Source organism: Phoca vitulina, unplaced genomic scaffold (assembly GCF_004348235.1).
Source record: "Phoca vitulina isolate PV1807 unplaced genomic scaffold, GSC_HSeal_1.0 scaffold37, whole genome shotgun sequence".
Lineage (NCBI taxonomy): Eukaryota > Metazoa > Chordata > Mammalia > Carnivora > Phocidae > Phoca > Phoca vitulina.
In genome coordinates, this window is record NW_022589740.1 from 16,770,218 (window position 1) to 16,786,955 (window position 16,738).

At 32.1% G+C, this 16,738-nt stretch overlaps 1 protein-coding gene across 3 annotated transcripts in view; it reads left to right on the forward strand.

The window, feature by feature from the left end:
- VPS13A (vacuolar protein sorting 13 homolog A) overlaps positions 1 to 16,738 on the forward strand; it is a 267,298-nt gene that overhangs the window by 241,734 nt on the left and 8,826 nt on the right. Inside the window, exons 68-69 of one of the 3 annotated variants that reach the window (XM_032427535.1) lie at positions 2,727 to 2,841; positions 5,427 to 6,595. In XM_032427535.1, coding sequence (XP_032283426.1) covers positions 2,727 to 2,841; positions 5,427 to 5,504 — 193 coding nt within the window. In that variant the 3' untranslated portion in view covers positions 5,505 to 6,595. Of the gene's footprint in view, positions 1 to 2,726; positions 2,842 to 3,041; positions 6,596 to 16,738 lie in introns of those variants that run through there. The other 2 variants (XM_032427536.1, XM_032427534.1) reach the window with 2 other exon arrangements.

Genomic DNA, 16,738 nt, shown 5'->3' on the forward strand with positions numbered 1-16,738 from the left:
TTATCAGGTTGAAGAAGTTCCTTTCTGTTTTGCGTTTGAGTGCCTGTATCATGAAAGGATGTTGGGTTTTGTCAGATGCTTTTCCTGTATTAATTAAATTGGCATTGTTTGTTTTTTCTGTTCTTTTATTAATATAGTATATTGCATTAATTGATTTCCATATGTTGAACCAACATTGCCTACCTGGAATAAATCCCACTTGGTCATGGTATATAATCTTTTTTATGTGCTGCTAGACTTAGTTTACTAACGTTTTGTTGAGGTTTTTTTGCATATGTATTCACAAGGGACATTGGTCTGTAGTTTTTTGTGGTCTTTGCCTGGTTTGGGTATTAGGGTAATATTGTCTGCATAGAATGATGAGGAAGTGTTCCCTTCTCTTCATTTTTTGGGAAGAGTTTGTGGAGGAATTACATTAATTTTTCTTTAAACATTTGTTAAAATTCATCAGTGAAGCCATTTGGATTTGACTTTTATTTCTGGTAAGTTTTTTGATTACTACTTCAGTCTCTTTATTTGGTAGAAGTCTTAATCAGGTTGTTTCTTCAGTCGAAGTCTTCTCTCTTTTTTTTTCTTTGCCATTTTCATTGACACTGTCAGAGAACCAATTTTTTGTTTCATTGATCCCCTCCATTGTTTTTCTATTTATCTCTGCTCTGATTTTCTTTTCTGCCCTAATTTTTCTTATTTCCTTCCTTCTGTCTGCTTTGGGTATCGTTTCCTTTTCTTTCTCCAGTTTCTGAAGGTGTAAATTTAGATTATTGATTTGGGATCTTTCTTCTTTTTAAGTGTTAGGTATTCACAGCTATAAATCACTCTGTGAACACTTTCTTTGCCATATCCCATAAGTTTTGGTATGTTGTGTTTGTTTTCATTTGTCTCAAAGTAGTTACTTTCCTTGGTTATTTTTCTTGGACCTTCTGCTGTTCAGTTCTCACAAATTTGTGAATTGCCCAAATTTCCTTCTCTTACAAATTTCCAATTTTATTCTGTGTGGCCAGTAAAACATACTTTATAAGTTTCAGTATTTTTATATTTATTAAGACATGTTTTAGGGCCTAATACATGGTCTGTCCTAGAAAGTATTCTGTGTGCACTTGAGGAAAATAAGTAGTTTCCTGTTGTTGAATTAAATGTTCTCTGTATAGATGTCTGTTAGGTCTAGTTGGATTATAGTGTTAATTCAAGTCTTCTATTCCCTTGCTGATCTTATATGTAGTATTCATTATTGAAAGTAGGATATAGAAATAACTATTACTATTGATTTTTTTTCTCTTTTCATTTCTGCCAGTTTTTGCTTCATGTATTTGGGAGCTCTGTTGTTAAGTACTTATGTGTTCATAATTTTTATATCTTCTTGATGTATTAACTTTTCTTGTAAATTGTCCTTCTTTGTATTTAATGAGAATTTTTTGTTTAAAGTCTAATTTTCTTCTAAACTTGGTATGGCTATTGCAGCTCTCTTTTGGTTACAATTTACATGGTATATCTTTTTCCATCCTTCCATTTTCAACTTACTTTCATCTTTGACTCTAAAGTGAATCTTTTTTGGACAGCATATAGTTAGATCATATTTTTTTTTATCCATTCTGCCAATTTCTGCTTTGTAATTGGAGAACTTACCCATAAGTATGTGTTATACATATGGACACATTATGTGGTAAGCTCTTAATGTTTATTGAATCTATGAATATTTGTTGAATGAATGAACAAACAAATGGACATTCTCATGTAGGTCCATACAGTCAAAAATGTTAAATTATTATAGTACCAAATTTAGCAATGCATATGTATATTTCAAACAGTGCATGTCAAGCCCAGGTGGGACTATGAGGAATGTTAGGGTATTTGAACATTAGAAAACCATACATGTAATGTGATTTATAGCAATAATAGATTGAAAGAGATTAACTATATGAAGACAGCAATGACCAGGAAGGAATTTCTTATTTAAAATTCATTGCCCATTCTAGATTTGAAAAAAAAAAATAACAATAACAAAGAACTATAAACAAACTAGGAGTAGAAATGAACATCCTTGGTTTGACAAAATGTGCCTTTAAAAAACAAAAGAAAAACATATGTTAATATTGGTTCTTCATGGAGAACTCTTAGAAGCTTTCCCTTTAAAGTTAGAAATGAGACAAGGTTGCCTACAATCCCCTCTTATATTTAGCATTGTATCGGTGTACTTAGCATTGAACTGGAAGAACCAGACAGTATAATAGGAAACGAAAAAGAAATTAAGTCTTAAATCAGAGAAAAAAGAAAAAGCAGTATTCATTTGCTGATTCTGATTATTGTCTACAAAGAAAGTCCAAGACAATCTATAAACAAACTTCTTTACAAGTCGACATTTTTCTAGAGAATTTACATTAGTGTCATTGTCATAAAGACAAATTTTAAAATAGAGAAGTGATGTAATAGTCTTATCCAAAAGAAGATTCTTTTTTGGGACACCTGGGTGGCTCAGTCGTTGAGCGTCTGCCTTTGGCTCAGGTGGTGATCCCAGGGTCCTGGGATTGAGCCCCATATTGGGCTCCCTGCTCAATGCGAAGCCTGCTTCTCCCTCTCCCACTCCCCCTGCTTGTGTTCCCTCTCTCTGTCTCAAATAAATAAATAAAATCTTAAAAAAAAAAGGATTCTTTTTAGTAGTTGCATTTTAAAGTGTACTTAAGAATTTTTGAATAATTTTTATAATCAAGTTATATATTTTTTTCCTGTAGAGCTACAGAGACTTCTGATGAGGTGGAGAGCCTGCGACCCCCTCGATTCTTTAATGAGGATGGAGTTATCAGACCTTACAGGTTGAGGGATGGGACTGGAAACCAGATGTTACAGGTGGGTGAAGAAATATCTTACACATTAAGATTAATTTAGTCAAGTTCACTTTATTAAAAGTAGTTAAATAATATTTCAAATATATGTTAGATTGTTTGGGTTTTTGTATGTTTTACTTAATTCTGTTTATAAGTTTCTTATATTTACTTAGGTTTTAATGTACATTTATTTACTATAAGATCTTTTTTTCTTTTTTACAGGCATCAAAAAGTTTGATATGAAAACAGTTAATGCATGACTTTGCAAGTGAAAGCCAACAGTAGATTTTAGTCTTAAAATTTACAAACTACGTACAGCTGTTTCAGTATTTTGAATACAAAGAAAAGCTTTTGTATTGGTAACTTTTTGAATAGGATTTTAGTGAATCCGATCTTTTTATAGGGTATCCTTAGTTCTGTACTGGATTTGCTAGATTTGTTGAAAACCATTGTGCCTTATGTACCCTCATAGTTGGTGGTACTTATTTAACCAATTAAACCATTTTTGTTTAGGGTACTTCCTTCTGCATATCAAGCCACTAGTAGCTTTTACACAGTTCTCGTGTCCACTTGGGCATGATTAAGGAAAAAACCAGTACCATTGCTGTTGGCTAATTCTTGGGTTCTTAGTCTTTTCTTTTGAAGATACTCCACTGGCCTTGACCCTCTTCCTGCCTTATGCTTGTGTAGTCTATTTAAAATCTGTGGAATCTGATAAGCAGTGCACATGAAAGCCAACATCTTTTATTAAGGAAAATTAGATTTGAAACAAAAGACCATTTAAAGGTAGAATATTTTATCTAAAATAATAGATACTTTTCTTACTTTGAAAACTGGACTTTTTAAAATTTGGATTATGGTGTAGGTAACATACCATAATAGATCATACCAATTTAAAGTTATTTCATCTGTGGTTTAGATGTGGACTACTAAATTAAATCATTTGTTTGCAAACAGACAAGGAGTCATTATGTATATATAGACTTGAAAATATTTGTAGTAATAATAAACTGTGGGATATGGTCCTTCCTTTATAGCCTTGATATTTTAAATACTGTCATGTCTAAAATGATCATGGTAAATATTTAAAACTTCAATACTTTACCCACTACATGCAGAGTATATAATTTTGCATAAAATGTACTTCCATCTAATATAGTAAAACATAACCATTGAGATAATGTGTATTAGTAAAGTGACAGTGTATTTAAAATGTTTTTAAAGCATCAAAATAATTGCATATTGGAACAGAAGTGGTGATCTAGGGAGAGGTTGTGCTCTAAAAGGCATTTTGTGCAATTTCTACAATGACAGTATATCATTCTTTGGAAGATGGAAATGGTGCAGAAGTCACCCGTGGTTAATACAATTGAAAATAAACTACTCAATTCCTGCCTTCCCTTTTTTAGGGAAGTAACATGTTACTTACATTAGTAGCTTATGTTAATAACATATTACTGACATTTTACTGGACTGAATATTAGATCACCTATTGAAAAACTAAAAATATTTCTTGAGAAACTTTTAATAAATTCAGTAAGAAGTAAGGATGAGTAGTGAGGAGAATTTAGAAATACATCCTCATTATTAGGAGATAGATTATGATAAATAAGAAAGCCATGAGATACCAGAAATTTCTCTCAGTTGATAACTTGATTTTAGTGACAAGTAAATTTATTTTATACCTTCATTAATGGTTTGCTGAAGCTTTAAACTTTGGGATTTAAAGGCCATGACCTTTGACTGTGTGTTTTAAAGGTACATATTATTTTTGGTAGGCCAGTTTTAGTACTAACTGCTAAAAGAGCTATTTAAATGACTTAAACCTCACAATCCTTGTCAGCTATTTTACTTGTTTTTCAGCAAGAGTATTATTAAACACAATATTAGCTGGAATACCTATAGGAATTCACCAGAGGCCTTAGGATGATTGTGGTTAGCATTGTTCTCTTACGGGTATAAGAAGTAGGTTGTTGGTTTGGTGGTAGTGGTGCTTTTTTACTCAAAACTCTATTATTAGCAAATAGTTTACAATACATTAGTGCCAGTACTGTAGAAAAAAAGCAGATGACATAGAAACAGGATTTAAAATCTCATCTGGAGAGATTTAATCTAAGTGATTTAACATTGGTGCCTTAAAAAATGTTTAATACTTTAAATGTTTCTCCTTATATTTTCTAATTCTCTAAAAAAAAAAAGGTACTCTGTGTTCAGTAAATTATATGGGCGTATATATAATTAAATATAAAATACACTCCTTGGTTGTATGTCTTTGTATCTAGAAAGAAGTACTGTATTATAGTGTCTCCTACTAGTCAATTCAAGTTACCTACTAGAGAAATAGAATAATAATTCTCATATATTCATGGAATACCTTACTGGTATCATCCAACTATTTTATCCATTGAGTGTACCAACCAATAGGTTTAGTCTTAGGTCTATTAAGTTATGGAATATTATATCTGTAATTACTGCCCTACTCAGATCTGAACTCTGCCTTAAGATTATTCTGACTCCTTGAACATTTCACAATTTTACATGTTTTGCAAGCATTTTGCCATGTTTAACTAACCTTTGTGCTTCTTTTTTCCTCTACCATGCTTACAGAAAATTCAGGTCTACAGGGAGTGGATTATGACTCACAGTAGCAGTAGTGATGATGATGATGATGATGATGATGATTAGTCAGACCTGAAATATTAAATTCATATGGTCTTTGTCATTTTATTTGGAATGTTTTATTAACATGTTTTGTATGACTGCTACCATAATGCCCGTATGTCCAGTTTTAGGGAATTAAAATCTTTTTCCTTTTAAAATGTTTTTCTACGTATTTACAGAAAGCAAAGTAATTGCATTATTTAAGCACAGAAAAAATGTATTCTACATCTAAAGTTAGGGCATACTATATATTCTAGCATTTGCTTACATATGTTTTGTAGCTTTGCAATGCAGAGTTTATCTTTAAGATTTAAAGTTAAACTTAATTATTTTTTAATGTTCACTAGTTTTATTTTCAATTATCTGCTTATTAGCAAAATGCCATTTTTAATATTCTCTGTAAATTTTCTGGGCTGTAATGTAATGCCATTGCATAAAAAAAATAGTAATAGCTAGTCAATATTTTATATTTAGCATTTTAAAAGTATTTTTGTCAAATTTCTTTTAATAATAATAAACTTATATAACTTCAAGCAATATGAATTTGTTGTTCTATTCCAAAACCGTATAGGTTGTACTGCTATTATAAGGCGCATTCATGATTTGTTACGGAAGTTGGACAGTGACATAATTTATAGTCTTAGAATGAGAAAGGAAATTCTGTTCTTTGGTTCACTTTTTATTTCATTACATATGTATATATACAATGAACAAAGTTGGTTTTATGGTCATTATATTTACTTATTAACCTAAATATTCATATGCTATATCCCTATTATAAAATATTAAAAATTAATTCAGGACATTAGAAGAATTTTTATGGTAAGCATAACTACGTATGTTTGTTCTTGGTTATATTGGAAAATACTATCAATGTCTCTGAAAGATCTGTGAGCAGAACTGTTTTTTGTGCACTGAAGGGTTTTCTTTAATTTTCAATTTAGATAAAACTATTCTGTCCTGTTTCACTAGTAAGTTAGATATACCAAAAAAAAAAAAAAAAATCCTCTAAAGAGTGAATGAATGTTAGTGATATGATGGGTTTTTTGGAAGTTTTTATTTAAATTCCAGTATAGTTAACATACAGTGTAAAACTAGTTTCAGGTATATGGTATAGTGATTCAACACTTCCATACATCACCTGGTGCTCAACACAGGTGCTCTCCTTAATCCCCATCACCTGCTTTACTCCTCCCCCCACCACATACCTCCCCTCTGGTAACCACCAGTTTATTCTCTGTAGTTAAGAGTCTGTTTCTTGGTTTGTGTGTGTGTGTCTCTCTCTTTTATAGTAATACGATGTTTAATCCCTATGACTGCTGTGCTTTGGGATCAACAAAGAAACATTTACCTTATTTATGTTAATCAGTTTATGTATATTGAGCTTATATGAATTAGATTTTAATAAATAACTGCCTTAATTGTTCAACTTTTGGCTTAATTGATTCAGCCCATGATTTCTGAGTCTAATTCTTAAGTTTACCAAGATTTTATTTCTATATATCAGTATTCTCTATTTCTTAGAAAATGACTATTTTAATTTTTTAATACTGAGCTTACAAAAAAGGATGCTAAAAAGTATAAGACATTTCTTTTGAAATGTCTACCTGCCTAGCATTCATTTAAATTAAGTAGAAATCCAGGTTGTGTGTACTAGGACTAAGAAATATGTGAGTGCCAAAAAATGTGTTTTCATCAAAATAGTATTATCTTTTTGGAATAAGTAAATACATGAGAACAGTGACCGTTGAAATAGCCATGACTGGGATCAGAGACTGGTATCTGGTCCCCACTGGTCTCTTTCACCCCTGGCCAAAATCATACAAAACCTACTCCTTCTACAAGAAGCTAGAAAGAACCCAGCCTGTTGTTACATATTGTTGTATGCCTTAGGAAAGAGAGGTCTGGAAATGTCTTCATTGGCTTTTTACATTTCAGCTAGACACGGGGCCTTTCTAAAAGGGAAAAATGCTAAACTTCTTGATTGCAAGGCATTTACTGAGTTTCCTGTGGTTGGTCTGTGACACTTAATGCCATGGTAGTTTTCATAAAGATTTGTAAGAATTTATCTGGAAAAGTTCTGGATATTTCAGCATTGACTTGCCATTTTAATGCAAAGAAAATTTTAAGTAGGATTACATTTATTTAAAATCCCTTGAATAGTGAAATAATTTAAAAGAATATTCTAGTAGCTAGTAAACTGTCATGTGGCTCATGTGGTCCTAAGGATTCATCAGTCTTAAGTTTTTAACCCTTCTTAGAAGTGAAATATGTTCTTTAACAGTATAATTGCCCTTGTTCTTTCTGTTTTTGTTTTCCTGCCACAGTGAAAAAATCTTTTCAAGCTCCTTTGACCACAGATACTATTTTTCCAGTTAAAAAAAATTGTGTTGCTTTTATTAGAGAAAAATTCAAGATTTAAGATTGCACTATTGTTCTACACTAATAAGCTCTTGTTGGGGATAAAGGACATGGACAAAAATATCTTCTTACTCCATCAAATAAATAGAAAATGATGTTCAATTTTGGCACTCTCATGAGATGAATAGTTCTTTTGTTTATTAGAGGCTCTACAATTATAATTTTAAAATGGGAGTATTATCTAATGAGAAAGTCTAGTGAAAAAGCTGCATTTGAAAGATCGATTATGAAATACCACACCTATCCATATCCTTTATTTATATTCTGGATTTCTACATGGTCACTGCTTATGTACAGGAAAAGGGAAGGAGGGTCCGTCTGTCTTCTCTAAGGGAGTAATTACTCATTCTTTATTTGCCTTTGTATTTACCTGACACTTGAATAACATACTGAAAACCGGCAGGAAGAAAAATTCATAAAAAGCCTGGAATTGTGAACACCTGTCACCATGGATTAAATTTATAAGAGCAGCCTATAAATGAAATAAGATGAATTGGATATAGCAAATGTAAATCCAGAATAATACAGCTGTCAATATTCCTTATAAAAAAAAAGAATAAATTTCAGTTTGTTTCTGTATTTAAAATAATCTGGATTTTAAAAATTTTACTTTTTGAAATTGTTCAAAACACATAGCAGTGTTAAGTATTGATTTTTCAGGTCATGTTATTAAAATTTGCAAATGAAGCCATTCTAGATGTGACTAAGACGTCAATATTCAACATGAGATATATGCTATCATATTTACATCCCAAGGTCATATAAAGAATGATAGCTGCTATAGTAGTTGGTCTGCTTTAAGTCCTGTGGTGAAATTTAGCTTCATACTTCCCGATAGTAATGGGAGGAGGAGCAGAAACCACCGTCCTAAGTGTTGTGTACTCTTATACTGTACCTTCAAGCCTTTGGCTTTTGTTTTACAGATAATAAATTATAATAATTTATTATTTGTAATAGTAAAAAAATATTAGAGATTCTATGGGGTCTAAATAAGATACACAGTTATTCATTTAGATCAAGTAATAATTATGATGGACATATAAAAACATCAGTTTGATTATTCTATCCCTGCACCTTTGGGATAAATGGAGATTAATTAAAAATGTTTAGATTGTTAATTTCAGTGGATGAATGTTTGAATTGATGAAGTGCAGTGAGTACACTTAGTACAATACAAAACATTACTGAAAGTCCTGAATCCGAGAAGAATAAAACAAATGATTTCAAATAGGTCTGTGTTAGGGAGCTAATTAGAATAATTTATAATTTCATACATAGGGGTTTATGGTTGGTTAGTTTTAATGTGGCAAACCATTCTCATGTATGTTATTATCTCTCAATCAGGGTGGGTGATGAATTTATTCAGCAACAGTATACCTCTAAAAAATGAGCTTAAAATTAAATGTCTAATAACTTTGTAAAATTGGTTTTTAATATAGCCCTCTTTATTAATATAAATATTCTAAGCAGTGGAAATGATAAAAGTATGTACTAAATTGCAGTATGCCATTCTTCGGAATCTTAGAGATACTTAAATACCTGAGCATTCAAAATAATATAGTTATTACTAGTTTTTTTTAAAAAAACATAATCAGGATCGTCAGAAACTTAGCTAAATATATATATATAATTCTTAATTGGGTATGGTGTGTTTTTCTATCCTAAGTTATCATTTATCAATAACCTGTTAATCATATATGTCTACAAAGATTTTCTGAATGTAGAGCTGGGGATTTCTATGAATTAAAAAATTTAGAGACCCGCACTTCCATGAAAAAAGCTAATTCCTTTTGTGACTCAATTAGCTAACATTGATTCTGTCTACAATTGTAGTATTTTATAGGAGATATGAAAATTTTCAAAAATTATTTTTTACATTGTTAAAGTAATACATGCTCAGTAAAGTAGGAAACTATAGAAATAAAAATTATCCTGTCTCCCCGCCATTTATATTTCCTTTTTAATTTTTTTAACATGATTATAATCCAAATATATAAATTTCTGTTGTATATTTTTGTTATTGTAAGTTCTTAGAATTATTAACTTCTAAAGTTTAAAAAGAGTGATCTATTCATAGAATAATTCCCATTGTGAGGAAACTGGTGTTTATTTCTGGAATACATAAAAGCCAGCAGAATCTTAATTTTTATAATTTTTGTAGCTGTAACAGCTTTCCTTTCTTGTTTTTTGTTGGACATGTTTCTATCTTTTTAAAAAGTTTTCACCCCTTAACTCTTTGCCTCTTAAAATGAGTGTGTGTGTGTATGTGTGTGTGTGTGTGATCTTTGTGTCATTCACTGTGTATGAATGTTGTTAGCTGGGGTATCCCATGAGGGTAGTATACTCTTAAGCATTTCAGATATTTTAAATTTTTATCTGTGTTGTCTTTGAATCTCTTACATCTCTTTCCATGATATCATAGTTACGATTATGTGAGTTGTTGTAGCAGGGAGGCTGTTTTTGTTTGTTGTATATTTCTTTTCTTTCAGAAATTACAGATGTTTATAATTAGCTTCAAACACTGCCTAAATGGCAGTTGGAAGATAACTGCCGTCAGCCGACGTGGTCTTTCCCTTTACCTCGGGAGGAGGATTACAACTGATCTGGAAGAAAGGGCTTACCATAGGCAGTCAGATCAGCAGAGTAGTGCCGAACACTCTTCCTGGCTTCATCTGAAATTTTGAGTAAGTGGACAAGAACTAGGAGGCAAAGGCTCTTTGGATTTCACTCTTCATTTTGTAATTCTTCCCCTCCAGAAGCAGACTTCTGAATGGGATGAGAAAACTGAAGAGAGCCAAATCCTGTTATCCAGGGAAATTCAAGCTCTTAGCATCCCAAATAAAGCAGATCCTATGGGAAAGGAGATTACCCATCCAACCTGGATGCAGTCTCACACTTCATTTATCAATTTAGCAGCGATCTCTTGGAGAGTTTTTGGGTACATCATTTTCAAAGGCCCATATTTTCCAACATTTAGTAGTAAGTCCCACTAACTTTATTTTGCATCAAAGAGTATTTCACTCCACTTAGAACCTTCCAGAATTACATAGCAGTACTTTTTGAGTAAGACTTTGAAATTATATCTTTTTCTGGAGGTGATGGTTCCACTTAGTGGAGTTTCCAGTTTTCTCTTTGTCTCAAGTATAAAATGATTTTTTAAAATTCTGTTTTCTAATCCAGTAACTTGAATGAGACCAATTGGATTTTTAAATCTTTTTCAAAAGTTTGTCATCATTGCATCCCTTAAATTTGTAAATATGTTAGAGAAGGATAAATACTATCAAAACAGAAAATTTAGTATATCCTCAAATGTTACACTCAGGTAGGTTCACCTGGAGTCTTACTCTCTTCTTACCAGAGTATTAGTTTAGAAGATCTTTAACCTTTATTTTAGCCAAAGATGCTAAATTGTAACTTGGGATTTCTTTACTTATGTGTTAGAGCCCTACCTTGTATGATTTCCCCTGGCTACTTTGGACAGCACAGAGATTTTCAGCGTAAATTGAATTTAGTAAAGCTCATTGGAAACTTTTTTTAGTGTGTGCTCTAACAGTAGTGTTGTTAGAAAACATTACTATTACGTTATGCAGTCTGTTTTTTATTGGCAAGATATCCTGTGAAAGAAAGGATGTTCTCTCACCAAATGAAACTATTCCTTTTCATACAAAATTGAATTGGAGGCCACTTTCATTCATCTAAAAACAAACTTTAATGTCATCTATGAAAGGAAGCACTGTGTTTACTTTTTCTGTCAGTTAAGAGTCTTCAGTTATAAAATCAAATGAAATTGATACCCCAGTTACTTCTGAAGATGACTCTAATGAATTGTAATGTCAAATTTTCAGTGAAAAATTACCACTGTCAAGAACCGTGTAGGAAGCAATGTGGAGAAACCTATGTTAGGTATTTTGCGGCATTTCAGGTCTGAGGTAGTTGTTTAAGTTAGAGATACAATGAAGCACCAGTGTTGGAACATACAAGTATGGGAGTCTACATATTTCTTGTCAAGTAGAATAAATTGCCAGACTACTTCAAATTCAAAACTGCCAAAAGAGTAAATGTATAATTATATATGTATAGGTGAATTTTTGTTAGATGATCTAGTAGTATAGTTTATATGAATTCAAAGGAAAATTTAATGCCATGTATTTATTCTCTATACAAGTATTTGTTAAACTCTTATTATGTGTTGGACACCCTTCTAGATCTTAAGATTGTAGGCCTGAAGAGAGTAGTCAAGATTCCTGCTCATCTCTCATGAGATTATAACTATAATGACATTTACTATTCTCATGATTTGAGGATAAATCAAGAGCTGTGTTAGGGGCCAACCCTGTCATGTCAGATCTTCACAGTCTCCTTCCTGTTGGTTGATTAGCTGCTACACAGAAGGCTCAGAGGAACTGTAAGAATCAAAGGAGACATAAGATAAGCCCAGTAATCCAGATAGATAACGATTCCTAGGTATTACATGACATTGAAGCACTGACACAGTACAGCTTGTGCGATATCTGAATCCCTAGTCCAGTGAGCTGCACTGGACTGTATGTAGTCCTTCTGTACTAATCCATTTTGACAATAGAAGGTGCGCTGCAACAATACCTGTGGCTCAGGGCCTGGATTCTGGAACCCAGTAAACCTGAGTCCAGTTCCAGCTTTTCCTTTTGCTAGCTTTATAATCTTCTATTATGCTTGTCTGACCTTAGTTTCCAGACTGTAAAATGGAGGTAACTGCACTACTTAACAAAATAACAGTAACCTTGGTGGTTTAAAATAATTAAACCAAGTGAGGTAATAAATATGATTATTAGCACAATGTATAGTAAGAACTCACTGTATTTTCATTATTTCAGGTGAATACCAGCTGATGCTAGTTCTTGGTCACTAGTACATAAATTTTATGTTCCTCATTTGTCTCCTTTTTATCAGGATAAAAGCATCAATAAATCTTACCTTTTTTTCTTTCCTTTCAACATTAATAGAATACATGAAAAATACCACAACCATTTTCACACATTAATTGGTGAGCAATTGAAACAATAAAACCTCAGTAATTTGGACTGCTCTGAAATTCATAATATATTAGAAGAAATGGTAAATGTTTAAAAGAAATTGTTGTTTTCAAGTATGGCTAGCATAATGGATCAGTAAATATTGCATAGAGGTTCTGCTGGAATTATGTTACAGAGACTTAAAACTATCCACTTATATTATTTCTGACCCACCTCTGGCCCTTCTTCTAGAATGTGTTAGGTAGGTTAATTAATGGTCTTCTGTTATCAGTGTACATAATTATGTCCTGAGCATAATTCTGTCCTTTGTCCAGACTTCTACTTGAACCAGTTGATGATAGTTCACATCTCTTAAGGTAATATTTGATTTGATTTTTATGTCACATGGTTATACTCTGCTTTCCTGCCCTAAGCTGTTAGCGTAGCATATCCTTTGGTTAACAACCAAAATAGTTCATTAGCTTGGGAGGAGACAAAGGTATGGGGGATTCAGTAAGGGCTAATTCCTCATCAGATTTGATGACAATGAGATTTGATTTTTTTTTTTTTACACCAACTTGCCTCACAGAATAGGCCAAATATCACTCCTTCACTGTTAAATGTGTTTATTCTATGATATATATGAAATCATTGAACTTTGAGGTAATGAATTTCTACTACATTTTATCATGAAGCTTGGTTGAATGCCTTATTTCTCCTGGGCCATAGCCCTCAAATCTCTCATATTTAAAGTGAAACAGAAAAAGGTTTTATCCCTAACCTTTATAATCAGATAACTCTAGGAAAGTTATACTTATTGATTACATCTTTCTCTAAAGATTGTTTTGAACAAGTTGTGTATTTCTTAAGTAATGGAGAAATGCTGGCATTTGCCATTTTAATTTACAATTACCTGCCTAAATTTCGTTGTTTTTAAAAGCAAGCTTAATTTTTTAATATAACATGTTTATAAACCTTTCCTCTTTTCCCATCATCTCCTGACTATTCAAATTAGCCAATCTATAAAGCCGTCTATTTGTTATCCAATAGATTTTCTTGCCTGATAGCATTCTTACTCCTTATTTTATGTCATCTAGATAAATTTCATTTTCCTCTTATGCTTCATGTTGCTATCTTGGAAACCAAAACAAAACAAAAAACCTCTTACCTCCATGAGATTCTAGTCTTCCAAAAGTGTCAGATACTGATCAGATTTTGGTTTTTTTTGTTTGTTTTTTTTTTGCTGAACTGTGTGTTCTTACCCATTATCCAGTTTCCTTAAATATATTTCCCATGAATATTAGCACTTTATATTGTTTGGGATTTAAAGCCTTCCATGTTAGTGATTTATTCCTAATATCTGTGTTTTCATATTTTGCTTTTTTTTTTTTTTTTTCAGAAATTGTGGAAATTCAGAGCAGTTAGATGATTTGAAAATGTTAGCAGTGTTCTCTGCATTACTATAGTTTCCAGCTTACGTTCTTTTTGGGACTGATCTGATAGGAAATGTGGGTATTAGTAGAGGGTAATCCTGACGCCACTGTCTTACAAGTTGCTACTTTCTGTGTTTCTAAGTTTGCAGTCACTTCGGTTTGGATTTATTTGTATCTAATAAACTAAGTTCTACATATTCATATTTTCTAATGCAAAAGGAACCCTTTTACCAATAACCATACATTTTAATTGTTGTCTACAAATTCTGACAATTATCTGTAACAGTTTGTTTGTGTTTCTCTGTTTAAGAAAGTTCTCAATGATAAGTAATTCATACATACTTTAATGAATAAGGAAAAATTTGTTTTTTTATTTAACACTGCCTCATGTTAAATGAAGTTAACATGTCTAACATACTGACTAATGTACTTGATACTTCAGCCTAATTAGTTGATATTTTGGCCAAATTTTGGTCTTTATGCAAAGGCTCTACATAGTGATTTCTAGCCCTGGTTTTGCTAGTTCTTCATTTATTTTAAAGCGTATCACAAATTATTTCAATAGAAACATTGATACCTAATATCTGTTTCAGAGGGAGGAAGATAGGATATTAATACTGAACTATTTGGACCCTGTTAACCTAAAAAAAATCAGCCTTCCTGCGCTGCTTTAGCAGCCTGCCTCAGCAGCAACCAGCATCCAGGGATATTGAAGACATTTTTGAGGTCCTGTGGGAAACGTGTGACTGACACCATAAGAGGAAACATCATGGTATAGTGAAAAGCACTGGAACTAGAAGTTGAAGAAACCACTTTTCTGAGCCCAGTTTTGCAACTAACAGTATGACCCCAAGCAAGTCACTCAACTGTTACCTAATTACCAGGGTTGTGAAGATTAGGTGGATAAGACACTTAACCTGATCCTCCATTGCTTCATGTGTTATGTGCTCATGCTTAGATGAATAATAACTTTCCTTCAGGTCTAGAATTCTGGAGTTTTTTTTTCTAAAATAATTTATAATGATGTTTTGAAAAGTATAAATCTTCATATATAGGAACTTATAAAGACAAATAGGAAATTGTGGTCAAAGGCTTGACATTTGTAGACTTTACAGCATGATGGCAGATGATGGTTGATAAACCATCAGATTGTCTCTCATTCGCTCCCATGTTTCTTTGGGACTTAGTTACAGAGTTTTAGCTTCTGCGTGTAGTGCTATTCTTATTCCCTATGTACCTGTTTGTAATGGAGACTGACCAGCAAAATTTTGCTCTATAAGGAGTTATCTTTGATATTTATTCAAATACATCCATTCTGATAACAAAGAATACAGTTCATTGTATGTTTCAAAGTAGACTACTATGACCATAATGTCCCAGTCATCTTTCAAGTGTTGCATTTAAGGTTTTTGGTGAACTCCAAAAAACATTGTGTGAATGACTTTTTTTTTTTTTTTTTTTGAGATTTTTAGCTTTTATTTCTATTGGTACTATTGAGACTATTGACATTGGTTTAATTGCTTATATGAAGAGGTTAGATTTTCTTTAAGTTGGATCTGAAAAGTGAAAAGTGATGAGAAGCAGGGTCATCTGTAATGCCCAAATTTAAAACAGTATTGAAATAGAAGCTAGGTATTTAGAGGTAAACCATAGCTTTTAAGCTATTTGAAGATTGTGGTCTATTAATGGGGCATGTGGACTCTTGACTCCTGGTAGTAGGGATGTTCTTGAGGAGATCAACATTTGTACTCTTGATTTTTTTCAACTTGGTTATGTAGAACAAAAGAAAATAAATACTTTTAAGCTAATTTGTTTTCAAACACAAAAAATAACTGAAACAAAAGTTTGTAAAATTAAAAATGAAACCACTCCTGCCCCCACTATTATCCTTTTCAAGCCCAGAGATAAGTGCTATTAGTGTGTTACCACCAATCCTCCCAGATACTTCTATGGATATATAAGGAAGTATACATGAATGTGTTTCTAGTCCCCACGTCATTCATTCCCAGTAATTTAATTTCTTTTCACTGAATATATCTGCACATCTTTGATATCAGTATGCACATCTGCCCTTTTTTTTTTCATGACCGCATAATGTCCCATTGTATGACTGTGCTATAATTAATTTAAACAGCCCCCTTTAATGAACATTTAGATATTTTTATTTTAACATAGTATTACCGTGAAGATTTCTATATATATATCTTGGCATACTTTTGCATAAGATAAAATCTTAGCAGTCGAATTCTTGACTTAATGAGTACTTTTAGTTGATCTGCATTTTCTTGATTTTGAGTTAAGTTGAACATTTTCTCATATGTTCATTGGTCAGATTTTGTGTTTTGCTGAACTGTCTGTTCATAAACTTATGACACATTTTCCTATTGGTTTACTCAGTTGTTTTCTGTTGATT